Source organism: Netta rufina, assembly GCF_964035555.1.
Source record: "Netta rufina genome assembly, chromosome: 17".
Taxonomy (NCBI): domain Eukaryota; kingdom Metazoa; phylum Chordata; class Aves; order Anseriformes; family Anatidae; genus Netta; species Netta rufina.
The window spans coordinates 10,413,360-10,440,311 of NC_140141.1; the positions used below are offsets into that span (position 1 = coordinate 10,413,360).

At 63.8% G+C, this 26,952-nt stretch overlaps 3 protein-coding genes across 6 annotated transcripts in view; 1 reads left to right on the top strand and 2 right to left on the bottom strand.

Moving 5' to 3' along the window:
• Positions 1-593: 593 nt before the first annotated feature.
• On the bottom strand, positions 594-9,303 carry THOC5 (THO complex subunit 5). The gene is made up of 19 exons (XM_084297603.1): positions 9,144-9,303; positions 8,851-8,994; positions 8,359-8,472; positions 7,554-7,651; positions 7,316-7,462; positions 6,228-6,342; positions 5,806-5,938; positions 5,026-5,103; positions 4,793-4,833; positions 4,343-4,442; positions 3,838-3,946; positions 2,520-2,621; positions 2,292-2,388; positions 2,003-2,117; positions 1,655-1,758; positions 1,490-1,577; positions 1,269-1,384; positions 920-1,110; positions 594-784 (listed from the first exon to the last, which is right to left on the bottom strand). Exons 1-19 carry the CDS (start codon positions 9,237-9,239, stop codon positions 721-723), a joined length of 2,052 nt encoding a protein of 683 aa, XP_084153729.1. The 5' UTR covers positions 9,240-9,303; the 3' UTR covers positions 594-720.
• A 255-nt stretch (positions 9,304-9,558) lies between these two features.
• Positions 9,559-12,532, bottom strand: NIPSNAP1 (nipsnap homolog 1). The gene is made up of 10 exons (XM_084296996.1): positions 12,476-12,532; positions 11,534-11,667; positions 11,362-11,407; positions 10,999-11,093; positions 10,733-10,803; positions 10,498-10,638; positions 10,349-10,380; positions 10,152-10,246; positions 9,937-10,020; positions 9,559-9,829 (listed from the first exon to the last, which is right to left on the bottom strand). The coding sequence occupies exons 1-10, from the start codon at positions 12,526-12,528 to the stop codon at positions 9,765-9,767; spliced, it is 816 nt and encodes a 271-aa protein (XP_084153122.1). The 5' UTR covers positions 12,529-12,532; the 3' UTR covers positions 9,559-9,764.
• Positions 12,533-18,788: 6,256 nt separating this feature from the next.
• NF2 (NF2, moesin-ezrin-radixin like (MERLIN) tumor suppressor) overlaps positions 18,789-26,952 on the top strand; it is a 35,680-nt gene continuing 27,516 nt past the window's right edge. For all 4 annotated transcript variants that reach the window (XM_084297573.1, XM_084297571.1, XM_084297574.1 and 1 more), the window contains exons 1-4: positions 18,789-19,007; positions 23,159-23,284; positions 23,845-23,967; positions 26,104-26,187. In XM_084297573.1, the coding sequence (XP_084153699.1) occupies positions 18,894-19,007; positions 23,159-23,284; positions 23,845-23,967; positions 26,104-26,187 (447 nt within the window). In that variant the 5' untranslated portion in view covers positions 18,789-18,893. The remainder of the gene's footprint in view (positions 19,008-23,158; positions 23,285-23,844; positions 23,968-26,103; positions 26,188-26,952) is intronic.

Consider the following 26,952-nt stretch of genomic DNA (forward strand, 5'->3'; position numbering starts at 1 on the left):
TCGCACTCCAAAAAGGGGATTTTTTTTTTTTTTGTCCTTTTCCTTCTGAAATCTCAGCTCCCCGGGGGTGGGGAGGGCCTGGTTTAACCTGAGCGCTGCCCTGCACTGCAGCACCGCACCTGCTGGGGAGGGGAGGCAGGGCTGTGGGAGCCTTCAGGGGGGGTGATTTGGCCAAAAAATGGCCCTGTTGGAGAAGCAGGAGGGGACCTCGGGTCAGGGAGGGAGCCTCAGGGCTGTGAGGGCTGTGGGTAAGGACCCCCAGCGGGGAGCTGTGAGGGATGGAGGGGGACAGGGCACAGCCCGGAGCTCCCCTCCTGCTCAGGGTTGGTGCTGAATCAGCTGGCAGGCAGCCGGCAGGGCTGGTGGCTGCAGTGCGGAAGCAGGAAGGGGCTATTTTTATCCACCTCCACTCCCTGCTACACAGATCTGCGGCGGGGAGGCAGGGAAGGAGGCAGAGCCCCAGGCAGAGGGGCTGGGGGGGGACACAGACCTGCCAGGGATAAGACAGCCAGGACAGGATTACCCCCAGGTCCCCCCTCCCCAGCCCCAGTCAGCACAAACACACACATCACTTTCCTTATTTCAGCATTTAATCCTTTCGGCTACAAAACAAGACCCAAAAACCTCAGGAAAAAAAAAAAAAAAAAAAGGAAAAAGCAGGGTGGGGACGCTCCTCTCCGTGCCAGGGTGAGTCCTGGTCCTGCAGAGCACAGCGGGGGCTCAGCGGTGGCTGAAGAAGCCCTGCGGGTAGTTGAACTTGAAGGGCTTCAAGCGCATGGGGCCCCTGCCAGAGGAGAAAAAGGAGAGGTTGGCTCACCCGTCTGCTTCCAGGCAGGCGTGGGGGGAAATGCGAGCTCTGAGACCTGCTGCATGTCCCAGGAGTGGGGACAACAATGCCAGCAGGGCACGGGGCCCTCACCTGACCAGGCGCAGGCACATTTTCTCCTGGGGAAACTCCTTGGGCCCCTCCACGCTGGTGTCGTGCGGCTCCGTCTCCAGGTAGACGTCCAGCACCATGCAGAGGCGCTGCAGCTGGTTGGTGAGGAGCTGGTAGCCGGGTTTGGGCCCCCACAGCTCCTTGTAGCACACGTTGACCTCGCTCTCCATCGCCTGGCAGAGGCGCAGGGAGTAGCAGGGCCTGAGTTCGGTGTCCTGCTGCTCCCAGCCCCCAACCTGCCCCCGGGGCTCCCTCCCCAAGGGCACAGAACCACCAGGAACACCCCCAGGAGCCAGCAGCTCTCCAGTTCCCCCCCTCTGCCCCTGCTCACCCGAATGTTGTCGTCGTTGTTGCCGGTTCGCTCTCCTTTCCAGTTCAGGCAGAGGCTGAAGATAGGCGGCAGCGCTGAGTAGCCGGGGTTCAGGACCACAGCGGCCTGGAGCTTGGCTGAACAAGGCAGAAACGTCACCCCACAGCCCACGGGGCCCCCATGGTGTGGGGGCAATCAGAGCAGCTAATAATTAGGTGTTTCTGGGGGAGGGAAGGGCCCACCTGTGCCCCTTTCTATCAGGGCCATGTAATAGAGGTGCGTGTCCTCAGCCAGGCCAGCCTCCAGCACATCTTTAGTGTAGGGCAGCTCCTGGGGGGGGAGAAAAGGGGAGGAGTGAGGGGCTGCTGGAGGAGCCGGGGGGGTCGCGGCCTCCATGCGGCGCCTACCGCGTAGTCCTCGAAGGGGATGGCGCTCCACTTCACCAGGCGCGAGACGATCTTGGTGGGGAAAAGATGCTGGCACTCACTGGAGACCGGCACCACGCCGTGCTCTGCAAGCAAGGACAAGGACAAGGCTGAGCAGGGCAGGGGACAGCAGAACCGGGGGCTGGGGACGGCCCCTAAAACTTCTGGCACCTCCATCAGGCGCCTGGAGAGCAGCAGCAGCCTGGGCTGCGACCCTGCTGGTGCTCACAGCCTGCTCGAGGGGCTCTTGGCACACTTGGGAACGTGGCTCTTGCGCTGCCAGGGCCTGAATTCACCCCCAATCCAGGGGTTTTGGGGCTGGGCACTCACCCAGAGAAGCAAACTGCTTGTGCAGGGCCAGGCGGGACTGCAGCCTCGTCCGCAGCAGCTTCACCGTCAGCTCCATGTGGCTGGCACTCAGCGAGTTGTCGGCAGTGACCGTGTGCTGGGGGACGAGGGGACGTCACCAGGGCTGCTCCGTGGCTGGGGGTGATGCCAGCCGGAGCCCCGGGCTCTCAGGGGGACAGGACGGGATGCAACCGTCCCCAAAACCTCCCCAGAGCCCCGGCAGCTCGGTTTGGGATCCTGTTAAATAGGGGAGGGAAGGGGCGAGACGTGCCTGAGGCTGCTCCTTGGGGAAGTGCAGGCCGCCCAGCTTCTGCACCCAGACGTAGGGGTGCCCCAGCTCCGTCACGTAGTCGCTCAAGGTGACGATGCTGCAGGGAGGAGGAGGAGGAGGAGGAAGGGTCAGGCCGCCCCACAGAGCTTCCTCCCCTGCAGGGAGCGGGCTCCTCCTTCCTCCAGCCCGAGCCCAGGGCGGGACAGCGGCTGCAGGCAGCCCCCTCACCCCACTTTGTCGAACTGGAACTGGTTGGCGGGGTTGGGGGTCTTCTTCCCGTGGTCTCCCGGGTACAGGCAGCTCAGGAGGGAGTCCGGGGACAGCAGGTCGCTGGCGGGAGGGAAGAGGAGGATCACACAGCAGCACGGCCCCACATCTCCCTGGGGCACCCGCTAACAGGCTGTGATGAGCCCCACGGGCTGGGTTTGGAGGCCACAGCAGCTTTCCCCTAGTTCCACTGTGGAATATCTCCCAAGGAGATCTCCTCCTGGCTGTAGAGGAGCTAAAAATCCCCAGGGAGCTGCTCAAAGGCACCCCAGCGTGTTAACTCTGAAACCTACTGACGACCACCTGCACAGGAACCCCGTGGCACAGCCTGGGGGGGCTCGTCCAGGGGCGTCCCTGCCACCAGGAGCCTCCCCGAAGCAAGGGACCCCGAGGGACGCTGCCTTTGGGGGTGTCACGCAGGGCTAGGGGGGCTCCTCGACAAGATTTGTCTCAGCAGGAAGGCCAGCCTGCCTGGTTTGGGCCCCTACAGGGAAAAGGGAACCCAGGAGGCCTCGTGGGGACAGCCTGGGAAGCAGCAGCTGCTTTCGGGGGGGTCCCAGGCCAGCCTCTGCAGCCCCCCTCTTCCCCAGGTGCCTCCTCCTGGTCAGGGAGAGCTCACAGCTGATCTGAGCTCCCCGGGCGGGCTCCCAGAGCTGCCACTTCAGCCAGTCCCACACAAATCGGGCTCAAGCAGTCCCTGGGGAGCCCACGGGGAGGCAGCTGCATGGGACAAGGTGACCCGCAGAGCGGGCAGGAAGGGGGAGCTGCCAGGCAGAGGCTGCAGGAGGGAGGAGAGCAGTTTGGCTGCAGGGCGGTGACCACAAGTGGAGGAGGAGAGGTTCCCCACGGGCACTGCTCTCCTAAGAGGCTCCCAACCTGCTCTGCCTCTGATTCAGTCCAGGATGTGGCAGAGGGAGGGAAGGAAGGAGGGAGGGAGGGAAGGAGGATGCTGCCTGGAGCTGCAGCAGCCTGGCGGGGTTCCCACAGCAGCCCTGCAGCTAACGGGGAGGACACGACGGGGGGGGCAGCAGAGATCTGGGAGGTGGAAGCGCTCCTCAGGTGCAGAGGGGCAGCCGTGCCCCTGGGGGCCTCCCTCATCCCTTAAAGGACAAACTGGGACAGGACGTGGGCACTGCAGCTCTGCACAGCTCAAATAAAACCTCAGCCACAGCCCCACATCACACGGGGGGGAGCTGGGAGGGCTCTTCCAGCCCCCAATTCAGCTGAGGGACGTTGCCACCACGTGCACCCGGGCAGGGTGCTGGTGACAATCTCTCACCCAGCGCTGATGGCAGTCGTCATCTCGACGGCGGTGGTCACCTTGGCCTTCACCGTCATGACGTTGAGGTTCATCAGGTAGTAGAAGGTCAGGTGCAGCACGTTGTCATCTGTGCCAACAAAGAAGGGGAACTGCTTTGTGCTCTGTCCCGGGGCACACAGGACTCGGAGCTCCCTGCAGGGACACGGATGGAGGCGAACGGGGCAGCAAGCGGCGTGCCCTGACCCCCAACAGCCCCAGCAGCACTCATCAGAGCCCCAAGAGCACATCACAAAGGAGAAAAGCTCCTAAGAAGAGGGATGAGGCTTCAGAGGGCGTGGGCATCCCACCCGGGTGGGCAAGGGGAGTGCAGGGAGAGCTCAGTGCCTCTGTTCGGCCCCTGCTCATCCCCGGGCCACGGGGCTGAGGGCAGGGACATGGCCCCCACCCTGCTCTCGTTGCCATAAAGGCTCCCTGACCCCAATGCCACCCTCCTCCGTGCTGAGGGCCCCCCACCCTCGCCTACCTTTACACTTGAGGTCGATGGTGACGCACAGCGGGTGCCGCTTCAGCATCTCCTTGCGCTTGTCGTCCAGCTGCACGCCCAGCGTGGGCCGGCGCCGCTTCTGGGGAGGGGAACAGAAGCTGTGGGCCCCATCCCACCGCCCCTCGGGAGCCCTGGACCCCTCCTGCCCTCTCCTTCCCTTCCCACCTCCCCAGTTCCCTGCCTGGTGCTGATGTTTTGGGCAGGTGGGGAGGCCCGGGGGCTATTTATACAAAGTGGGGCAGCTCCTGCAGGACAGCAGGGCTCACGCTGCTGCAGGCAGGAGGTGAGCGTGGAGAGGTGTGAGCACAGCAGCTCTGCTCCCTCGTTGTGCCGTGCTCAGGGCGGACACCAGAAGGCAGCCTCGCCCTCCCGAGGGGCACCCAGGGGTGCCCAGCTCTCCCCCCCTGCCCTGGGATCAGCGTGCCTTACCGTGGTCTGCTCCTCCTCCACGTCCGAGTCGCTCTCGTCATCTGCCCAGAGAGAGGAGGGGGAGTGAACGCGGTGCCGAGGGGCTTTGCCCACACCCAGCTCCTCCATCCGACACCGCTGCTGCCCCCAGATGTCACCGTCCCCCCCTCGCAAGCCAAACGGATGCACAGCAAGAGGGGGCAGCACCAGGAGCTCCCGGGAAGGAGCTGGGCACAGGTGCTGCAGCCGCTCACCCTGCGAGTCCTCGGGGGGCTTGTACAGGGCTTTGGCTTCCTCCACGCTGCCTTCGATAGCCACCACGAGCTTCTTGTCTGCACGGGGACACACAAACCACGTCACCAACCCGATTCCAGCGGGGACAGGCAGTTAGCAAGAGCTGTGGTGCAGGGTGGTAAGATGGGAGCCTGGGGGGAGCTACAGCCTGCAGGAGCACGGCCCCGTGCAGCGTTTAGGGAGTCTGCAGAAGGAAATCCTGGCTGCAGCGCTGCCCCAAAAAGCTCCTGCCCCGTGGCTGCCCCAGGCAGAGCCCCACAAAGCTCAACTGAGGGGTCAGCAGGAAGAGGAGGCTGCACAGAGGGTTCTGTAGGGCCGGACCTACTGGTGGGATGGAGTCAGAGGAAGCACAGCACTGGGATTGGAGAGAGTGTGACTAGAAACCATAAAGACCACGTCTATCAAGAACCAGGATGGGCTTGGGCCTGAATAGCACGAAGAGGGAGCAAGGAGCTGCCAGGCAGCATCACACGTGGCCTCCACACGAGGGGGGGGGATGTGCACCACCACCGGGGCCGCCTTTATCCCCGCCGACCTTGGTGTGGTGCTGAGGATGGGGGCAGAGGCGGGCAGGCAGCTCCGGCAGCAGTTCTGGCCAAGGGAGCTGAGCCAACAAAGTCTCAAATGCCGCTGCCTCAGGGCGCTGCCTCCGGGCTCAGCAGAACACGGCAGGACGTCCCGCAGCACCCCAAAGCTCCCCAGGGCAGAGTTTCCACGGAAATTCAACCCCAAGTGCTCACCGCAGGCCTGCCCGTAGGCGCTGGCTTGGACAAAGAGGACGTAGAGGGGCGGTGGCAGGTGCCGGGCTGTCTCGTACTGCTTGTGTGCCTGGTCGAAGGGCATGAAGAGGTACTCCTGCACGGGCAGGGAGGCCTGGGGGACACAAGACAGGCTTTAGGAGCAGGGATGGGGCAGAGTGAACACCCTTCTCAGCACCTCCCTCACCCCTTGGCACGTGGGAGAGCAGAAAGGAGCTGCTGCAGGAACAAGGGGGATGCGGAGAAGGCGGCAGGGCAGGGAGCAGCTCGGGTATGTGGGGTCACTCCGCTGCGACCCCACACCCCCTGAGCAGGAGGGGAAGGGCTGTGAGGGCTGTGGGTGCTGTGCCACCCTAACGCTGCTCCTGGAGGCTCCTCCCTTCCCTGCAGGGCTCAGGGAGTACCTGCATGATGCTGTTGAGGCGAGGCTGCAGGCTGCTCAGGTACTCCTTCTTCACCTCGATCTCCTTCAGGATCTTTTCCTTGATGGTCAGGCACTCCTTGTACCTCTCTGCCAGCCTACGGGGGGTGGGAATTTGGTTAGCACCACTGGGGCCGGCTCGCTCAGCAGCCCCAGGTGCCCCAAACTTGCCCCGAGTCCCTGCAGGAACCGGGAGAGCTGACGCAGGGACACGCAGGGAGTTCTCAAGGCCAAGGGTGGGCAGAGGCAGGCAGAGGCTCAGAAGCAGCAGGAGGAGGAAGGGGAAGCTGAGCCCGGCGCTGTCCCAAGGCAGGGCAGCGACCATGACGTCCCCCAGCAGCGCTGCTCCCGCGCCAGCTCGGCTGCCAGCACCCAAACGGGTTCCTCCTGACCCTGCTAAGCCCCCGAGGAGGCTTCTCCACGTGGTGCTGCGTCAGCAGCTCCCAGGGTCGACTGCTGAGAGCCAGCTCAGCAGCAGAGCAAGCAGCGCTCGTTACCAAGCTGGAAAGCTGAGGGAAAGGGAAGCTGCCCATGAATCGGAGCCCTGGGTGTGCTGGTGCTGAGGGAAAAGAGCCCAAAGCCTGCCACAGCGAGCTGTGCTGGGCAGGGTTAGGCTGATTTTGGGGGAAAGCTGCTCCCAGCTGCCTGAAAAACCTGCTGCTTGGTGCAGAGGGGGCGTAGTTATGGCGTGTTTGCTTTGCAGCAGGGCAGGAGCTGCCACAGTGAGGCTCCTCAAGTGGCCCTGTATCAGCTGAGGAACCTGGAGGGACCAGATCCTGCCTTAGGGCAGCTAGATCCACAGAGCAAGCTGCTAAAAACCGCTCCTTGCCCCCACAGCACAGCAGCAGTGGCTCTAAAATTCATTCTCTCCTTTCCATGCCCCAGAGCCAGCACAGCCTCAAGGAGACAGCGGGTCCAGAGAGCGCCTCCCTGCAGCGAGGACTCGGTTACACTTACCTGCTGCTTCCTTTACCACTCCTAAAGGCTGATAAAAACCCCTCCTGCGTGCCCATCCCGCGTGGCAGCCCGCAGAGCCCAGCCCACGGCTCCTTGCAGGCCGCCCCCACCCACCTCTTGCGCTGCTCCAGCTCCCAGTCGAGGCGGGCGAGGGTCTGCTGGTGGGGCTCGGTCAGGGTGATGTCCGGCCGGCTGATTTCGGTGGGGGCCTCGCTGTAGAACTCCTCCAGGCTGACCAGCTCGATCTCCTCGTGCTTCGACCTGCACACCCAGCGGGACCGGGTGAGGGAAGGGGGGGGGGGGTGCCAAACGCGCAGCCCCTCCCTTCCTCGCCCTCCCCGGCCAAGCTCACTTGAACTCCAGGCACTTGGTGATCTCTTTCTGCAGGTGCATCACCTCGTACAGCAGGTTCTGGAGCTGCAGGTGGTAGGCGTCCACCTTCTGCTTCGCCTGAGACACAGACACAGCCAGTGAGCACCAGAAGCAGAGCGGGAGGCACAAGCAGGGACCCCAGAGCTGTGAGGACGCCCTTCCCACAGACCCCCCGAGCATACTGAAGCGCTCAGCGGGGTGTGCAAGGATGAACTTTTACCCTACAAAACTCACTGAACCCCGCACATCCCCTGGAACCATCCAGGGATGACAGGTTTTGGGGTATGCAGCCATTCAGGGGGATAAAAAAGTCATTTTCACGGCTGGGAATGCAAATGCTCATCACTGCGAACTGATCCTGTTCCCTTGCAGGGACACAGCGTGTTCTGGGGACAGGAACAAGGCAGTCCTGGCCGCACACGTGGGCTCAGTCTGTCCCTGTGCCTGGCTCCCCAGCAACACAACGAAAATAAATGCTCCTGCACCATGAAAACGTCTTTGAGATGTCCGGGTGCAAGCTCCAGAGCCCATAATTCACTTCTCAGGCCCGCAGCACAGCGGGGTGCTGAGACAGAGCTTCCTGCCTCGCTGCTACAGCAGACAGGAGCCGTTCCTCCTGTACAATCCATCACAATTACAGCCTCTGCCGTGCTGCAGAGCCTCCTGGCAGATTTCTAGCACAGAGAGCACCACCTGCTGGGCCTTTCTGCTGCCCACACGCACCCAGCACCCAGCTCAGCCCTCCCTGCAGCCCCCTCCCAGGCTGGCCGCCCCCCGCCCCGTACCTCGTGGGTCTGGTCTCGCCCCTTCTTCAGGCGGATGTGCGCCAGGCGGTTCAGCTTCTTCAGGGTCATGAAGTGCACGCAGCTCTGCACGCGCCGCTCGTCGATCTCGGAGGCCTGGGGGCAGCAGGGAGCTGTGGGGGGCGGCGGGGGAGCCCCAGGCACACGGCCCCTGAGCTCTGCACCCAGCCAGGCCTCCCGCTGCCAGCACCCCAGGTCATCACTGGGCATAACCAGAGGGGTTTTCAGATTACAGGGGGCTCAGCTTCTTCCACAGGAGCCCCGATCAGTGATCCAGTCTGTGCAACGAGTGCACGGCCAGAGGCCATATGCCTGTAGCTAAATGGGATCTCATTTTATTTGACACAGGCTGTTTTGTTTCCCTATTTCGCCCCAAAATGCAGCCCAGCTCCTGGCCCTCCCAAATTAAGGGAAAACATCAAGGAACTTGATGTAAATCTACGCATTCAACCACCCCCCCGAGGCTTCCCGTACGTTGTCCTTGATGCCGCGGCTCTTCAGCTCCTGGATCTCGGCCATGAGGCGCTGCAGCTCCTGGCAGGTCTCCTTGTACAGCTCGTAGTCCTTGATGGGGTCCCGCAGATCCACCTCGCACTCCTCGCTGTAGTACCGGGCATCCTGCGGTGAGGGGAGAGGCCGCGAGTCCCCCCGGGGCTTCATCGCGAAGGGCTCGCGGGCAGCCGGTGCCTCAGCAGGGCCCGGGCCGCGCCTTGAGGCCTTCAGCAGGGCCCAGCCCGGTGAGGGCCCGGTGAAGGCCCCGCCGTTACCTGCTCGCCCTCCGCCTTGCCGCGCTTGCCCTCGGGCGTGGCCCCGTCGGTGCGGATCACTTTGGGTTTCCGCTTCTTGCCGGCCTCCGAGGCCATGGCTGGGGGCGCTGCGAGGGGCCCGGCCCCGCTCCCCCCTCCCCGGTCCCCTCCGGTCCCTCCCGGTCCCTCCCGGTACCCCCCGAGCCGCCTCACGCCGCCGCCCGGAAGTGACGCGCGGAGCAGACGAGAGTAGCCCGGAGAGAACAGAGCGCCCCCCAGCGGGCAGTCCTCCAAAGGGGGCGTGGCTTTAAACAAGCGGGTGGGTGTGGTCTATGTGTAGTGGGCGTGGTTTGTGGACTCAATGGGCGTGGCCTCGGTCCCGCCGGCGCGCCGGAGGGAACGCGGGGAGGGGGGGGGGCGCCCAGACACGGAGAGCGGCAATTAAATATTTAATTGGTCCCGCCCCTCATTAGCACGTCATTAGCGGTAATTAACAGCAGCTGCCCCGCCTCCGCAGCCCCTCCCCAGCACCCCAGCGGACTCGGGGGCTGCCCCAGCGCCGGGCTGGGCCCTGCAGCACCCTTATAGGGCCGGGGATGGGGGCGCGGGGACTCGGCCCCACACGGCCCCCCCCGGGTCCGGTCACTGCAGCGGGGAGATCTTCAGCGGGATCATGATCCGGGACTCCATCGTGCGGATCAGCGGCACTGTAGAAAGGAGGAATGGGGTCACGGCGTGCTGGGGGAATTGGGGTCACGGCGTGCAGGGGGCTGTGGGGTCACGGCGTGGCCCCCCCCTCGCCCCACACGCTCACCCGTGTAGTAGACGTTCTCGTCCCAGCCCCGTTTCCGCCACGCCGCGTTCCTCGTCTCTTCGCGGGACTGCAGGTCCTTGTAGGCTGCCGGGAGGGGAAGGTTTGTACCCCAAACCCGCCGTGACCCCACAAACTTTGGGGCTTTGGCTGCATGCGGGGCACAGCCGGGGTCGGCGTGGCGGTGGGGGGGGGGGGGCGCGAGGCAGCCCGCTTACCCCAGAGGTGGTGCACGACGTACAGCTCCCCGATCTGCGAGAAGAAGCCGCCCACGGCCTCCTGGTTCTCCTGCCGGTACTTAATGGCCCGAGCCCTGGCAACGGGGGCAGGAACGCGGGGAGGGGTTGCACGAGGTGTCCCCACACCGTGTCCCTGTGCTCAGAGCAGCCACCATACTCCCGGGGGGCCAACTCACCAGTTGTTGCCCCACTCGATCATGGTCCCTGGCTGGAAAGGGAGGAAAAACCCACAGGGTGAGCGGCCAGACCCCAAACAGCCCCCAAACTCAAATCCGGCCCCACAGAACCAGCACCAAGCACCCAAACCCCACAGAGGGGGCCTCACCTTGAGCTTGTAGGTCCTGAGCTCGTAGATGTTGGGCCCCTGACGGGGCAGGGGCTCGTTCCAGAAGCTGAACTCCAGCAGCAGCTGGTTCCTGCGGGACAGCAGCATGCGGCTGCGCTCCTTGCGGAAGTCCAGGTACTCCTGGGGACAGCCAGAGCCGGGGCAGCTGCTGCTGCTAACGGGGGCGGCCCGGGGGGGCCGCGGGAGGGCGGCGCGCTGCCGGCTCGGGCGCTACCTTGTTCTGCTTCAGCTTGTTCATGCAGTCCATGAGGGCCGGGTACCCGCCCGAAAAGCGCCAGAGGTGCACTGGGATGGGAGCGGCGAGGTGTGGGGTGGGGGAATGGCATCGAGCACCCCACAGAGAGCCCCCCCCCCGGGACACCAGGGCTTGCCCCGCGTCCTCTCCCTGCCCAGCGTTGGGGTCGGAGCCAGGAGGAGGGTGGTGGGGGAGCCCCTGGGTGCCCCCCTCGCGGGTTCTGTCCTCGTGCAGGATGCGCTCACCTGCCTGGTCCTGCTCGCCGTACCACGTGTTCCAGTTCCCCACCAGGTCGCAGGGGTAATCGGCGTCCAAGTGCAGTTTGGGCAGCACCTCCTCCCTGCACGGGGCACAGGGGGCGGTGGGGGGGCAGCCCCGTCTTCCTGGGACCCCCCCAGATATGAGAAAGGGGGAGGCTGGGGCGTGGTGGGCAGCAGTCGGGTATCTCCCAGCGAGAGGAGAGCTGAATTTTTGATTTTTTTTACCCCGCAATGCTCCTGACACCCCCCATTTGCCCTCCCAGCCAAATTGAGGGGTCTCCCTCCATCTCAGCCCCCCCCCCCCCCCAGACCCCAGCGGGACACGGGGCGGCAGCAGGGGGGGCTCACGTCAGGCTGTTGTAGGCATCCAGGCATTCTGGCTTCACGTTGTGAACTGCGGGGGGGAAAGAGGGCGAGAGAGGCTCTGTCGGCTGCCACAGTGGGGATCGAGGCACAAAACAGGACGGGCAGAGTTCTGGGGGGGGCATTTCCCCTCCCCGCCCGCCCGCGGGGCACTCACACTGGATCTTGTAGAGGTTGCTGGTCTCCTTCTTGGACAGGAGGTTGGAGTGGGCATCCTTGCGGGGATCCACCTTGTGCACGAAGAGGGAGCGGAACCAGCTGCCCTCGCTGTCCCGCGAGTACGCCCTGCATCTGGGGGGGGGGGGGGACACGGGGAACGACCGCTGCGGCCTGCTGGGGGGCGGAGGTGGCGCAGACCCTCCCCATCCCTCCTCCGGGACCCCTTTTTCCCCCCCCACTCCCCTCATGTACCCCCAGAGGGGTTCCTTCATCCCCTAGGGCCCCCCCCAAGGGGCTGCGGCGCAGCACAGAGCACGCAGAGGCAGCGCAGCGGGGCCAGACCTTTGTCCTGGTCATGTATTAACGGCGCGGGACGGGGTCAACGGCCCCGTACACACACGGGGGGGGGACGGGGTGACACCAAAACCCCCCCTTTAGCCCCCCCAGGCAGTCCTGCGGATGGGGAGGGGGGGAGAAAGGAAGGGATTGGAGGGGGAAGAGAGGTTAGGAGCGGGGCTGGGAAGGGGAAAAGGGCCTGGGGGGGGTCTGGGCCTATGGGGGAGGGGCTGGGCCTAGGGGAGGGTGGGCCTGAGGGGGAGATGGGGTCTGCGGGGGGGTTCTGGGCCTATGGAGGGGGGGTCTGGGGGAGTTTGGGCCTGATTGGGGGTCCTGGGACTATAGGGAGGGGGTCTGGGCCTGAGGGGGGGATGGGATCTGGGGCTTCTAGGCCTGTGGGGGGGGGTCTGGGCCTTAAGGGGGGGGGGGAGGCGAGGCCTGAGGGGCGGACAGGGCCTGAGGGGGGGCTGGGGCCTATTGGGGGGGGTCTGGGCCTGTGGGAGCGGCCGGGCCCTGAGGGATGCTGGAGCCCGGGGGGCTCTGTGGGGCCCCGGGGGGCGCTCCCGGTGCGGTTCCCGGCCCTCCCCACCCCCCCCCCCCTCACCGCGCCCCTCCGCCGCCGCCGCCCCGCCGCAGCCCCCGCAGCGCCGCCGCCATCTTGCCGAGGGGGCTCGGGGAGGGGGCGTGGTCTTCAAAAGCCACGCCCCCTTCTTCCGGAGTGGGCGTGGCTATGTGGTGGTCACGCCCCTCCCTCCTCGCGCTCCCTTAGAAGCTGGCCTGCAGCACCGTGATCCTGATTGGCCGCCGCGCCGCGCCGCCGGCCCCGCCTTCGGTCGCCCTCAGCCAATCAGAAGGGTCGCTCGCGGAGGCCGGCGCACGATTGGCTGCGGGGTCTTCCCCCGCGGTCCCCCTCCCTCCGAGGGTCGAGGCGGGCGGCTGCCGCTGATTGGTCGAGGCGCCCGGGGGGCGGGGCTCCGGAGGGGGAGGTGGCAGCGGGGGCGGGGCCGGGCTGGGGGCGGGGGGAGGGGGCGGGGTCAGGGCCCCAGGGCCCCCCCCCAGGCCCCCCCAAGGACCCCCCAGCCCCTGAGTGCCCCCAGGGCCTCCCATACCCCCCCGATCACACCAGGTCCCCTCAAATCCCCCCAAAATAACACCACGTCCCCCCCACGCACCCCATAGCCCCCCCAAGTGTCCCCCCATATCCTCCCGTATGCCCCCATGTACCCCCAAACCTCATCATGTCCCCCCCATGTGTCCCCCTATGTCCCCCCAAGGCCTCCCACACACCCCCCATATCCCCCTGGATCACCCTATGTCCCCCTGTGTGCCCCCAAGGGCCCCACAGATCCCTCCACCACCCCCCCCAAGGACCCCATATCCCCCCCTAAGTGTCCCCCCATATCCCCCCATATCCCCCCATACCCCTCCGTATCGCCCCATGTATCCCCATATGCCCCCAAGGACCCCAAAATCTCATCATGTCCCCCCAAGTCCCCCCACGTCCCCCCCATATCCCCCAGTGTCCCCCCAGGCCCTCCCATACCCCCCCATATCCCCCCATGTCCCACTCTGTGACCCCAAGGCCCCCCCAAATCCCTCCACTGCCCCCCCAAGTGTCCTCCCACATCCCCCCGTACCCCTCTGTGTCCCCCTGTGTCCCCCTAAGGCCCCCCACACCCCCCCGTATCCCCCCATGTACCCCCAAACCTCATCATGTCCCCCCATGCCCCTCCCATGTGTCCCCCCATGTCCCCCCAAGCCCCCCCATATCTCCCCCATATCCCCCTGCGTCCCCCCAAGGCTTCCCATACCCCCCATATCCCCCCAGATCACCCCATATCCCCCCATGTCCCCCTCTGTGACCCCAAGGGCTACCCAGATCCCTCCACCCCCCCCCAAGGACCCCATATCCCCCTCCAAGTGTCCCCCCATGTCCCCCCATACCCCCCCCATATTACTCTGTATCCCCCCATGTACTTCCACATGTCCCCAAGGACCCCAAAACCTCATCATGTCCCCCCCATGTCCCCCCAAGCCCCCCCAAGCCCCCCCATATCCCCCCATGCCCCCCAATACCCCCCCAATACCCCCCAATATCCCCTAATACCGCCCCCATGCCCCCCCAATACCCCCCCACACCCCCCTATCCCCATTCCCCCCCCAGTTTTGGGGTCTCACCCCCCCAGGGGCGCAGCGCAGCGCCGCAGGGCTCCCACCCAGGCGCTCAGCTCCGCGGGGCTGTCGACCCCAAACACATAGGGCCGCATCCCAGGGTGCTCCGCCTGCACGGGGGGGGCCTGGCTGTGACCCCCCCCCAAAACCACAGCACCCCAAAATCCCAATGAGGGGCTGGGGGGCCCCATCCTATAGGGTTGGGCCCCCCCTCATGCTCCCAAGGGGTTTGGGGTCAGCCAGGTCCCAAAGGTTTGGGGTCACCGCAGTTCCCCAAGGGGTTTTGGGGCCCCTATTGGGGTGGGGGGGGGGTAAAAAGGGGGTGCCCCCCCCAAACTGACCGTGAAGAGGAAACGGGGGGCGCCGGCAGAGGGTCCCAGGACGCGGATCCTATAACTGGGCAGGGGGAGCCCCCCCCGAACCCGCTGCTCGCTGCTGTCTGGGGACAACGGGGGGGGGCACGGAGGGAGGGGGGGGGGCTTCAAGGACCCCCCCACACACACCCTGCCAAACCTTGGCCCCCCAAAAAAATCCCCCAGCCCCGCTGCAAGGGGTCTTGGGGTCCCCCAATTGTGCTCAGACCCCACCCCAAAAAAAATAAAGACCCCCAGGACCCCCCCCCCCTCACTCCTGGCCCCCCCCCCGGTGCCCCCCCCTCACCCCGGTAGTAGTAGAGGCAGAGATCCACCAGCACGAACCAGCGCCGCTTCCACAGCCGCAGCCCCGAGCTGTCCTGGGGGGGGGACGGACACACAAGGGGGGGGTTAAATCAGCACCCCCAAATCCCAACCCCACCCCCCGGTACCCCCCCAGAACCCCCAGACCCTCCCCTCAATCACCCAAACCTCATAACCTTCCCCAGACCCCCCCGAACCCCATAGCCCTCCCCCAAAATCCAACCCCCCCCAGACCCCTCCAAACCCCATAACCCCCCCCAGCAACCCTAGACCCCCCCCGAACCCCCTTTGTACCCCCAGCACCCCTAAACCCTCCCCGCAAACCCCTCCTGAACCCCCAAATCCCATAACCTCCCCCAGCCCCCCCAAAAAATCCCATAACTCCCCCCAAATCCACCCCCAAGCCCCCTCCACACCCCAGACCCCCCCAGCACCCCCAGACCCCCCCCAAACCCCTTCTGATCCCCCAAATCCCATAACCTCCCCCAGACCCCCCCACAAACCCCATAACCCCCCCAAATCTCCCCCCCAGCCCCCCAAACCCCATAACCCCCTCCCAAATCCCCCCAGCCCCCCAAACCCTATAACCCCCCAAAAATCCCCATCCCAGCCCCCCCAAACCCCCCAAACCCCATAACCCCCCCAAATCCCCCCCATCCCCCCAAACCCCATAAACCCCCCCAAATCCCCCCTAAATCCCCCCCCAAACCCCATAACACCCCCAAATCCCCCCTAAATCCCCCCCAAACCCCATAACCCCCCCAACCCCCCCCCAGCCCCACCTGTTTGTGCAGCCAGCCCCTCATGGCCGGGGGGGCTCGGGGGTCCCTGCGCACGGCCTGCCCCCCCTTCCCAAAAGCGTGCACCCTCGGCACGGGGCGGCAGGGCTGGCAATAGGATTTCACCGGGGGGGGGGCTCACAGCCCCCACAGGGCCCTGTCCCCCCCCCAAAACAACCCCCCCACCTCCCCTTGTCCCCCACAACCCCCCCCAGTCCCCAGGGTCCCCCTTCCCCGGTCCCCTTTTGGGACCCCCCCATGCGCCCCCCAACCCCAAGCCCCCCCCATAGCTCCCCATTTCCCCCCCCCACCCCCCTAAAAACTCCCCAAGCCCCCCTGCCCCCCCCATACCCCTTTAAGCTCCCCGTGCCCCCCCATAGCTCCCCCTGGACCCCCCTTTGCCCCCCCCATTACCTACCAACAGCTCCTCGAACCCCCTGGACCCCCCCCCCATACCCTAATATGAGCTCCCCCTGGCCCCATAGCTTCCCTGGACCCCCCTGGACCCCCCCCCATATCTCCACCTGGCCCCATAGCCCCCCAGGACCCCCCCATATGTCCCCCTGGCCCCCCCATAGCTCCCCTGGACCCCCCTGGACTCCCCTGGACCCCCCCCCAAATCTTCTCCTGCCCCCATAGCTCCCCTGGACCCCCCATATCTCCCCCTGCCCCCCCCCCCATAGATCCCCTGGACCCCCCTGCCCCCCACCCCATAGCTCCCCTGGACCCCCCCCATATCTCCCCCTGGCCCCCATAGCCCCCCAGGGCCCCCCTGGACCTCCCTGGACCCCCCAGGACCCCCCCCCCATATCTCCCCCTGGCCCCATAGCCCCCCAGGCCCCCCCCATATCTCCCCTTTCCCCCATATCTCCCCCTGGCCCCATAGCCCCCCAGGCCCCCCCCATATCTCCCCTTTCCCCCATATCTCCCCCTGGCCCCATAGCCCCCCAGGCCCCCCCCATATCTCCCCTTTCCCCCATATCTCCCCCTGGACCCCCCCCCAATCCCCCAGCCCCCACCTGTGTGTCGGGGTGCCGGGGGGGGGCCATGTGGCTGCCGGCCATGGGGTCCCAGCGGGGGCGGCTGTAGGGTTGGGGGGTGGGGATTTAGGGAAGGGGGGGGGCCCCCATGAATGGCCCCATTCAGCCCCCGCCGCCCCGCACACAGAGGCCCCGTTCTGAGGCCTGCGGGGGCGCGGGGCCGGGGGGGGGCCGGGATGGGGGGGTCCTGGGGGGGCTCCTCGCCCACCCCGATCCCATCCCGCCCGGCCCCAATCCCTTATCCCGCTCCCGGTCCCGTCCCGTTACCCAGTGCCGGTCCCGGATCTGATCCCAGTCCCACCCAGTTATCCCAGTTCCACTCCCAGTCCCACCCCATTACCCACCCCCCCCTGCCATCGGTGCTGGTCCCAGTCCCACCCCATTATCCCAGTGCCCCAGCCCCAATCCCATCCCACACCCTTATCCCAGTGCTGCTCCCAGTCCCATTACCCCAGCCCCAATCCCAGTCCCGTACCCTTATCCCAGTGCTGGTCCCAGTCCCATTATCCCAGTGCTGGTCCCAGTCCCGTTATTCCAGTGCTGATCCCAATCCTATTATCCCAGTGCTGATCCCAATCCCATTACCCCAGCCCCAATCCCAGTCCCATAACCTTATCCCAGTGCTGATCCCAGTCCCGTTATCCCAGTGCTGTCCCGGTCCCGTTATCCCAGCCCAGCCGTGACCCTACAGGGGGCTGGCACGGGGCAGCGCCCGCCCCCGTCCCAACCCCACAGCGACACCACGGACTGGGATGGACTGGGACGGATGGGGACGGCCACCGAACGGGGACGTCCCACACTCATCCCACAGGAACACGGGGATCCTACAACAGCATGGACATCCCCCAGGAACAGGGAAATCCTACACAAGGACAGGGACATCCTACAACACCACGGGCATCCCTTGGGAACAAGGACATCCCCCAGGAACGGGGAAATCCCACAAGGACAGGGACGCTCAGCAGCAGCACCACGGGCATCCCGGGGCACCAGGGCCATCCTACAACCCCCTGGGCACCCCACAGCATCAGGGACATCCCCCAGGAACGTGGGCATCCCATAACAACTCTGACATCCTATAATATCGTGGGTATCCTATAACATCATGGACATCTCACAACGTGGAGATCCTATAGCATCGTGGCCACCCCACACCAACACAGACATCCCACGGGGACATGGCCATCCTATAACAACACGGACACCCCGCACCAACGTGGCCACCCCACTGTGGGCACCCCACAGACACCCTGTGACCCCACAGACACCCCACAGACACCCTGTGACCCCACACATGCCCCACAGACACCCCACACGTGCCCTGTGGATACCCTATGGGCACCCCACTGGCACTCCGTGACCCCAAGGACACCCTATGGGCACCCCACAAACACCTCATGACCCCACAGACACCCAGGGGCACCCCATGGACACCCCATAACCCCCCCACCCCATAACCCCATACAAACCCCATAGTCCTCCTACCCCCCACAGGCACCCTATGGGTACCCCATGGACACCCCATAACCCCCCACCACCCCCATAGCCCCCCACAGACACCCCACACCCTATGGGCTCCCTGTAGACACCCCATAGCCCCCCCAACCCCCCCCCCATCCCATAGCCCCCCGCAGACCCCCTATGGGTGCCCCATGGCCACCCCATAGCCCCCCCAACCCCATAGCCCCCCCACACCCTATGGGCTCCCTATGGACACCCCATAGCCCCCCCAAACCCCATAGCCCCCCCAAACACCCCAAACACCCTATAGCCCCCCACAAACCCCATAGCCCCCCCACAACTTACGGGCTCCCTATGGACACCCCATAACCCCCCACCACCCCCATAGCCCCCCACAGACACCCCACACCCTATGGGCTCCCTAGAGACACCCCATAGCCCCCCACAAACCCCATAGCCCCCCACAGACCCCTATGGGCCCCCTATGGCCACCCCATAGCCCCCCCACCCCATAGCCCCCCCGGGTCCTAGTGCCCGCCCCACTCCCGCTCCCCCATGACGTCACCCCGCGCCCCTCTCTCCTCCTTCCGCCAGGCGGCGCCGCACCCTCCCCATCCCACCCCTAAGCCCCGCCCCCCTCCCTCCCTTTTCCCTTGACCGACAGCCTCCTCCCCCAATCCCCACCCCTCCCTCCGGCCCTCCCCTCTCTCCATTGGCCGCGGTGCCTAAGGGAGGCGGGACGAGCGCGGCGGCGGACCAATGGCGTGGCGGCGCCGCGAAGCTCGGCGCGGCCGGGAGCCGCCGCCATGGCGCTGCCCCCGCGGCGCTGAGCGGCCCCGGGCCCTTTTCTTGGGGGGACCCCCCCGGGACCCCCCCACACCCCCACAGGAGCCATGGCCGGGGCCATCGCGTCCCGCATGAGCTTCAGCTCCCTCAAGCGCAAGCAGCCCAAAACCTTCACGGTGCGGGTCGGCACCATGGACGCCGAGATGGAGTTCAGCTGCGAGGTGGGGGCGGCGGGGGGCTGGGGGGGGGCCTGAGGGGGGGGCGTGGGGTGAGGGGGTGTGGGGATATGGGGGGGTTATTGGGGGAATATGGGGGGTTGGGGGGGTTATGGAGGGGTTATGGGGGGTTATGGGGGGGCTGAGGGGTTATTGGGGGACTGGGGGGTCTTGGGGGGGGCTGTGAGGGGGCCTGAGGGGGTGTGGGGGGGCTGAGAGGGATGTAGGGGGGCTATGGGGGGGCTTGGGGGGTCTGGAGGGGTTATAGAGGGTTATTGGGGGGCTGTGGGGTTGGGGGAGGCTGAGGGGGTCTTGAGGAAGGGCTGGGGGGGGCCTGAGGGGATGTGGGGGGGTTATGGGGGGGTCTGGGGGGGTTATAGGGGGTTATTGGGGGGGTAGGGTGGGTGGGGGAGGTTGAGGGGGTCTTGGGGGGGCTTTGGGGGGGGCTGAGAGGGATGGGGGGGGTGATGAGGGGGTTATGGGGGGGCTTGGCGAGTCTTTGAGGTTGGGGGAGGCTGAGGGGGTCTTGGGGGGGCTTTGGGGGGAGGCTGAGGGGGTGTGGGGGGGATGTGGGGGGCCTGAGGGGATCTGAGGAGGTATGGGGGGGCCTGGGGGGGCTCAGTGGGTTGGGGGGGGTGGGGGGGGGGTCTTGAGGGGCTAGGGGAGCTGGGGGGGTTGGGGGGGAGGTAAGGGGTCTGGGGGCTGCCCCCCAGTGCTCTGCCCCCAGCACAGGGGCTGTGGGGCCGGCAGAGCAGGCCCAGAGGGGGCCGTGGAGGTGATGGGGGCCCCCCACCCATGGGGCCAGGCTGGGGGCGTTCAACCTGAGGTCCCAGGGAGACCCCCCGGGGGCCTCACCGTACCTGGGGGGGGGGTGATAAAAAAAAAAACAGGAGCGACTCCGTGCTCGATCAGATCACGTCGGGACGATTGGGAAGGGTTTTAAGCCACAAACGGGGGAGGTTTGGGTGGGAGCTTAGGAGGAAACTCCCCTCGGAGGGCGCTGAGGGCCCGGCGCAGGCTGCCCGCAGCAGCTGGAGGTGTTTGGGGCCGGGCTGGGGGCTTCAAACTTCACCCCATGGCCCTGGAGGCGCTGGGTGCTGCCCCAGCTCGGGGCGCACAGGGTGGAGGTGACCCGGGAGCCCCCAGGAGTTTGGGGTCGGGGAGCTCCCCGGGCTCCTTTGGGGCTCAGTGGGGTGCTGGTGGAACCGCAGGGAGCTCCGGACACAGCATCCCAAAAGGGTTTGGGCTGGGGGGGGACCTTAAAGCCCACCTCGTGCCAACCCCTCAAACACCTCCCAGCCAAGCTGGTGCCCACTCCACCAGCTCCTGCACCCAGAGAGCAGGAACCAGGCAGCAAAGCTTCATTCCCAGGCAGATAATCCCATGCTACGCCCCGTTTTCCTCCACCAGTGCCCTTTTTTTGAAATTATTCGCGGCAGAAGCAGCAGCAGCAGGCAGGTGAAGGGCAGGGAGCAGTGGCAGTGCCTGGTGTCGGTGAGCTGCGCTGCCTCTTGCTCAATTTCTGGCCTCGTTTCTGCGGGGTTCCCGTGCCCACGCCGTCTTCTGGGGGCCGTGGTTGTGGTTTTGGCTCCTGGCTCCCCAAAACCTCCCCCAGAGGGGACATTTCTCCTGTGTCCCGGCCTGAGGCTCCTGCGGGCAGGAGGCAGCAGTGTCCCTGGCCCCAACCTCGGCCAGCGACAGCTCCCGAGGTCCTGGGGGGAAATAAACGGGGAAAGCTTCGCCTAGAGCTGTGGAAACAGCAGGGTGAGACCCTGTTTGAGCAGGTGAGACCCTATTTGGGTGGGTGAGACCCTATTTGAGCGGGTGAGACCCCCTTTGAGCAGCGTTTGGCCCCGCATCAGCCTTCCTGTTCCAACTCTCTGGCTTTTCGTGGCTGAGCTGACGAAGCTCAGCCCTGGGACCAGCGGCACGCTGAGCTTGGGTGCCAAACTTCTGTGTCCGAAGGAGTTTTAGGTAAGAGCCGGTACAGCACGAGGGAGCAGGCCCAAGTTTGTCCCCTTCCCAAAACCCTCGGAGGGGTTTTGGTCCCCAGTTGAGCTCAGCAGCTCTGCAGTGATGGTGGTGACGACCTCTCCGTGCTACTGAGCGGCTTCAGGCAGGCAGAGAGCGGGCTGGAAGAGGCAAATCTGTGAGCAGCTGGCAGAAACAATCCCTCCTGGCTGCAAAATGATCCTGAGGGGAGGCGGTCGGGGTGCCCTGGCTCCCCCGTGCGCCCTCCTGCCCCCGTCCTGCCTTCTTTGTGTGCTCCAGGGGGGCGTTACGGGCGGAGAGCCTCCTTCCTCGGGGCACGAGCTTGGGTTTTGCTGCCCTTTCTGTTGACTCACGGCTTGGGCCAGGCGGTTCCTTTTGAAATCAGAGGTACCTGGGGAAGGAATGGGTTTGGGAACAGTCCCCGGGTGGCCGTGCCCCCGCTGCCAGCTCCAGGAGCCGCCGCAGCGCTGCCTCTGCTTTGGGCAGCCCCCAGGAGCGTGCCCGGCTGTGCCATCTGCCTGGCTACGCCTGGGCGCCTCTCCTGGCCTCCTCGGTGCTTAACGGGAATAGATTTTAATTAAAAGCTCGTTATGGGGTTGTCGGGAAGCATTAGTAAATAAAAATAACTTCCACGGCCCCGGCTCGTGGCTGCGGGAAGCGGCGGCTGCGAGGTCTGACATCTGTTTGGGTAACTAAACGGAGGGCTGGCGAGCGTTCGATCCCCAGCTTGCTCCAAATGGGCTCTAAACCCAAATCAGTGGTGCTCTGGGGGCTCTCCTGTTATCACTCAGGGTCCAGGAGGAGGAAAATAGCGTCTGTGGCCTCCAAGCTGCCTCGCTTGGGGTTGAGAGCTGCTGGGGGGGTCTTGGCAACGTGTCCGCATGTCCCTTCGAGGCCGGTGGTGCAGCCCGAGCTGGGACAAGGCAAGACCTGAGGGCAGAGCAGTGCATCCTGCCCCTTCCACAGCTGGGGCAGAGCTCTTGTGGGCTGTCCCGGGGCTTTTTGTGGGCAGAGGGAGCTTGGGATCAGCATGGTGCATGGCCCTGAGGGGATGCTCCTGCCCTGCGCCTCCATCTGGTGCTCGTAACACCTCCCCACATCATCCTCCTGCTTCACAGAGCAGGATCTGGAGCTGCCAGGCTGTCTGCACAACCCTCAGCAGCACCTCCTGGTGCCCGTGGGGGGCTTTTACTCTTTTTTTATGGCCAGGAGATGTGGCAGGTAATGATTTGAGGCCGATCAAGTGCAGGCAAGGAGGGCTAAAGGTCCTCCAGGTCCATAAAGCACTCAGAGTTTGGCTGTCTGAGGCTGCCAGGTGAGCACAGCTCGCTGTTAGGAGTGCCCAGGTGAGGAAGGAGGTGGTGTGTGGCACGCCAAGCGGGGCTGCCCTTCCTTTGCTGTGTTTAATGGGGGCACCTCGGCATGGTTGGGGGGGTGTCCGAAGCATCCCATGCCAAGCTGGGGCTCATTAGGGGCACCAGAGGCGAGCTTGGGGTGTGAAACCAAGCTCTCATCATCGCAGCGCTGCCAAACCTGCTCCTCACGGTGCTCCTGACCCCGAGCTGCTGCCTGTGCCCCGCAGGAATTGTGGAGAGGCTGCAACAAGCCAGCCTCGGGTGCTATTTTTTGGGGGTTGGCACCGGCTTCCTTCAATCCTGGGGCTGTTGGCACGCGTGGGTACCCCCGAGGGGGGAAAACAGCGACGGGAAGGCAGCGAGGTGCTCGTTTTGTGCTCGTTTTGTGGCTGAATGAGCTTGTCCTCAGCTGCTTCGCCCACAAGGCGGCAGTGGGAGACAGCAGGAGCGGCGCTCGTCCCCGCATCGGTGTTGGTGCTGTGCAGGTGGCACCGGGATGGAGCTGTGCTGAGAGAACGTGCCCAGAACGTGCCCAGAGCCTCTTGCCCCAGGGTTTTGGGGTAACAGCCGTGTGTTTCAGCCCAATGCTCGCTTCCAGCATGTGGGTGGAGGAGAGAAGTGGCTTTGGTGCGTGCGATTCATCTGCTTTATGGCCCTCCTGCCTCCCCAGGGTTGCTGGAGGAAGAAGCAGAGGGACCTCACGGTGTCGTTTGGGTTTCCCAGTCAAAAAAAAAAGGAGTGGATTGGGTTGAATGGAAACAATTCCAAAGGTCGTCTTCATAACCCTGCCTCCCCTTCCTGTCCCCGCAGGTGAAGTGGAAAGGGAAGGACTTGTTTGACCTGGTGTGCAGGACGCTGGGGCTCCGGGAAACCTGGTTCTTCGGGCTGCAGTACACCATCAAGGACACGGTGGCTTGGCTCAAAATGGACAAGAAGGTCGGGACCAGATTCCCTTGGGAGGCTGTGTGGGGTGACAGGAGGGGATTTACCTTCCCCTTTACCCTCAATACTCGGTTGTTGCACGTGATACAGATGTGCAAGGAGGTCCAAAACGTGAATGCAGCCTGATGGCTTCCCCCACTCCACCTCCTGGGCCCCTGAACATCAAACCCTTTAGCACCCGGGTTTCTTTTCTTGTCAAATGGACCAAGAGCTGGGGAGGAGGAAGAACTGGGGAGTGGTGAGGAGGGGAAGGCTCCCCAAATCTGCGAGGCTCCGGGCTGCCCAGCAGTTGGAGGAGCGATGGATGTGTCTCTGCATCCAGCTGCCTCATTTCGCATGCTGTTTGCTGCCTCGCATCATTCTGAGCCCCTGAAATGTTTGTTTGTTTTCCTTTTTTAACTCTGCTTTCTGCACGATGTAGGTTGTTTTATCCCTCCTAGACGTCTGAAGTGCTTGACAAAGGACGCGTTGATCTTACCGGGGAGCGGCAGCTGCTGCAGAGGGGGCACGGAGGCAGCTAGGAGGAGTAGCTGAACGGCTCTTGTACCCCACAGGTTCTGGATCACGATGTGCCGACCGAGGAGCCTGTCACCTTCCACTTCCTAGCCAAGTTTTATCCTGAGAACGCAGAGGAGGAGCTGGTCCAGGAAATCACACAGCACTTGTTCTTCCTGCAGGTGAGCGCGCTGCTTGCCAGCCTGAGGGTGGAAGGAGCTGGGATGAGCAAAAGTGCCAGAAAGTTCTGAGAAAGTTGGTCAGCAAAAAGTGGCTCCTCATCATTACGCTCCCACCCCCTGAGTGCAGTTGTCCTCAACAGCAGAAGTTCCTTAAAATAGGGCCGAGATGGATGGAGCAGTCGCAGGTGCCCAGACAGGCAGGAAGCTGGCGGTCAGGAATGATGAGGTGATTTGTAAGATCAGTGTGGGGTAGCGAAGGAGGATGAATGTCAGCTGCGGGCAGGGATGACACGCACAGCCTCACAGCCTCTCTGCGGGGTGTGGATATCAATTGTGCTGAGAGCTGGCTGCTGCCTTCCGAAGTGATCGCATTGTGGTGGAGAGCGGGGGAATTTTTCCCCTGTGCAGAAGGCACACAGCTCGTTTTGTGTTCTGGCTGCATGAGGTTTGCCTCTTCACAAACTGCCCTTCAGATAACTGGAGCAGAAGCACATCCCAGAAGCACACCTCCGTCCAAAGCTGGTGGCAGGAGGAGAAGGGGAAACCTGACTGTCCCAGCCGCACCCGCAGCTCGGGCTCTTGTGCCAGGCATTTGGAAACCGTGGCTAACGGTTCTTCAGGCCTTTTTTCTTTCAAGTACTCCACAAAAGGTGTTACTATGATAAATCAGCTCAGGTGATGCTGTAGCAGTGCTGGTAACGACGTGCTTCTATCACAGAAGCTTTCTCTTTCAGCCAAGATCAATTTTCTGAAGCTGTTTCCTATCAAGGGTTGTGTGAACAAGATCTGAGGGCAGGAGTGTGCCAGGCAGCAGAACAGTCCCGGTCAGATCCCTGGGTGCTTGCTGGGATGTCTGAGCTGCTCCCTGGCTGTTAATTTGAAGTTGCTCTACACCAAAATCAGAGCAATGTGGGTCCAGCTGCTGTGGGAAGCGTTGCTTTAGGCTTCAGGGTGCCCTGTCCTTTGTGACAGGCACAGACGTGAGCTCAGCGGCTCCTCAGTGCTCCTCCCAGTTCGTCTTTGTTCTTCAGAGCTAGAGGACTTGAGATGCAAAATGCTGCTGTTAATTTCCAGAGGCTGTCTTGTGCTCTGGTGTCTCCTTCGGGCTATTTTTAAAAGTCCAATTTGCCATGGGTTTCAGGCTTGATAAGGAAAAATGCTCTTGGCATCTTTGAAAAGACGGAAATGAGAGGAAAAGCAGTTAAAGCTGCGTTTTAAAAAATGCAGACTGAGACTTTTCTGCCAGGATTTCTGATGATGGGAGAGGAGCCCGTGTCCCTGTGCCGTGTGAGAGCAACAGGGACGCGCACAAGCTTGGAAAGTCCCCTGTTTGCCTTAATCCCACAAAAAGGTTCTCCTGCATTGTGCTGGAAGTGACTTTGGGGATGCAAAACGTGCCGTAGGTTCAGATGGGTACTGCTGCGTCCCTGTGATGATCCGTTCAGGTCTCCTGGGGAAATGGCACTGTGTTTTTTTAATAGGAAAACTAAGTGTGCAAAAACACAAAACACCGAACGTGAAGGGTTGAATTTTTTAATGCGCAGAAGCCAGGCAGCATAAAGCAGGGGCTCTGGGGAGCTGCACGTTGGCTCTCCCGGGGGTGTGCAGGAGCTGCCAGAAGCAGCACCCCCGACGCAACCTGCGGCTCCCCTTGCTCCCCGTGGGACTGCAGCGAGTTGGCCCCCAGCACAGGCGAGCACCGACTCCTAACGAGGCCTGAATATCCCAGAGCGACACCTCGGCGCGCTCAGGGGCTGAGCTGCGAGCTTTTTAATTTTAATTCAGCGTTGTGTGTAGACATCACACCAACCCCGAGCTGATGCCTTCGAAGGTTTCATCTTCGCACCTACACGCGGGCTCTGTTCTCCCTCTGCCTTTCGCCGTGGGTTACAGGCTCTGTCATTTTCAGCGTTATAAATTTAGTTCTTCTCGCAAACCTGTCTGAAAAAGGTGGCCTGTGAAAGGCTGAGCCCTTCCCTCCGGAGACACCAGCGCCTCCAGTAAGGAGCGTCGGGCAGGTTGTTGGCTGTGGGGTGGCGGTGCTGCTTCAAACGAGGCGCAGCCATCTGCTGCCACAGTCGTGCTCTGCACCGCTCCGCTGAGCATGTGTTCTGTGTCCTTTGTGTCCGGGGGCAGGTGAAGAAGCAGATTTTGGACGAGAAGATCTACTGTCCTCCCGAAGCCTCTGTCCTGCTGGCCTCCTACGCCGTCCAAGCCAAGGTAGGCACGGAGGGGCTCCCAGGGCGTGCTGGCGTGGCTGCTGGGAGCCAGGCGCTGTGCTTTACCTGCTTCCCGAGGCCAGGCAAGTTATTAAAAATTCACAAGTGATGGGACTGTGCTGGCGACTGCCTTCTCAGCGCTGATTTTTGGCTGCCTCTGGACGTTGGACAGATTTTGTTTTCTCTTTCCAGGACTCTTTAGCGAGCGCTCAGCCTGTGAGCTGCAGGGCCTGCTGAAGTGTCTCAGAATTCCCCGAGCCCTGTCTTTTTGGAATCTGCTCCCTGCTCTTGCTGTTGTAGCCAGCAGCAAACCAGCAACGGGACTGGCAGCTCCATGGCTTGTCCTTGTGAGAACAGCTTCATTTTGAGCGCTGCAATTTGCCCCGTAGATGTTGCTGCAGTGGTAGAGATCTCTCACTGATTCCTCCCTTTGTCTGAGGTTTGATCACGGATATTTGGCCTCTCTAGGCAGAGTGAAAACTCAGTGGTAATTAAGTTCCCCTCGTCCCTTGGCTGAATTCTCCTTTAGACCCACAGTCAGTGTTTTGCCAAGGGTTTTTTTTAGAAGAGCACTGACTCTGGAGCGTGCACCTTTGGCTAGCATGCAGCAGCCAGAAGCAGAGGGACTCCTGTGACAGAGGGAGCAGCCCCAGGCTCGGAGTTGGGGACACCTTGCTGGAGAGAAGTTGTTTATCCCCGTAATGTAACATGAACTAAATTGAGTTTTCCAGCTAATCTCCAGCTTGTGTGCAAAGATAATGTCACT

Coding starts and splice junctions, on each gene's coding strand:
- THOC5 (XM_084297603.1), bottom strand. CDS start 9,239: ATGGCCTCGGAGGCCGGCAAGAAGCGGAAACCCAAAGTGATCCGCACC. Junction 3,947..4,342: donor CATCGACCTCAAGTGTAAAG/GTAGGCGAGGGT, acceptor TTGTTGGCACAG/ATGACAACGTGCTGCACCTG. Junction 2,118..2,291: donor TCCCCAAGGAGCAGCCTCAG/GCACGTCTCGCC, acceptor CTCGTCCCCCAG/CACACGGTCACTGCCGACAA.
- NIPSNAP1 (XM_084296996.1), bottom strand. CDS start 12,528: ATGGCGGCGGCGCTGCGGGGGCTGCGGCGGGGCGGCGGCGGCGGAGGG. Junction 11,668..12,475: donor GGCGGCGGCGGAGGGGCGCG/GTGAGGGGGGGG, acceptor CCCCCCCCCCAG/ATGCAGGGCGTACTCGCGGG. Junction 10,804..10,998: donor CGGCGAGCAGGACCAGGCAG/GTGAGCGCATCC, acceptor CTCCCATCCCAG/TGCACCTCTGGCGCTTTTCG.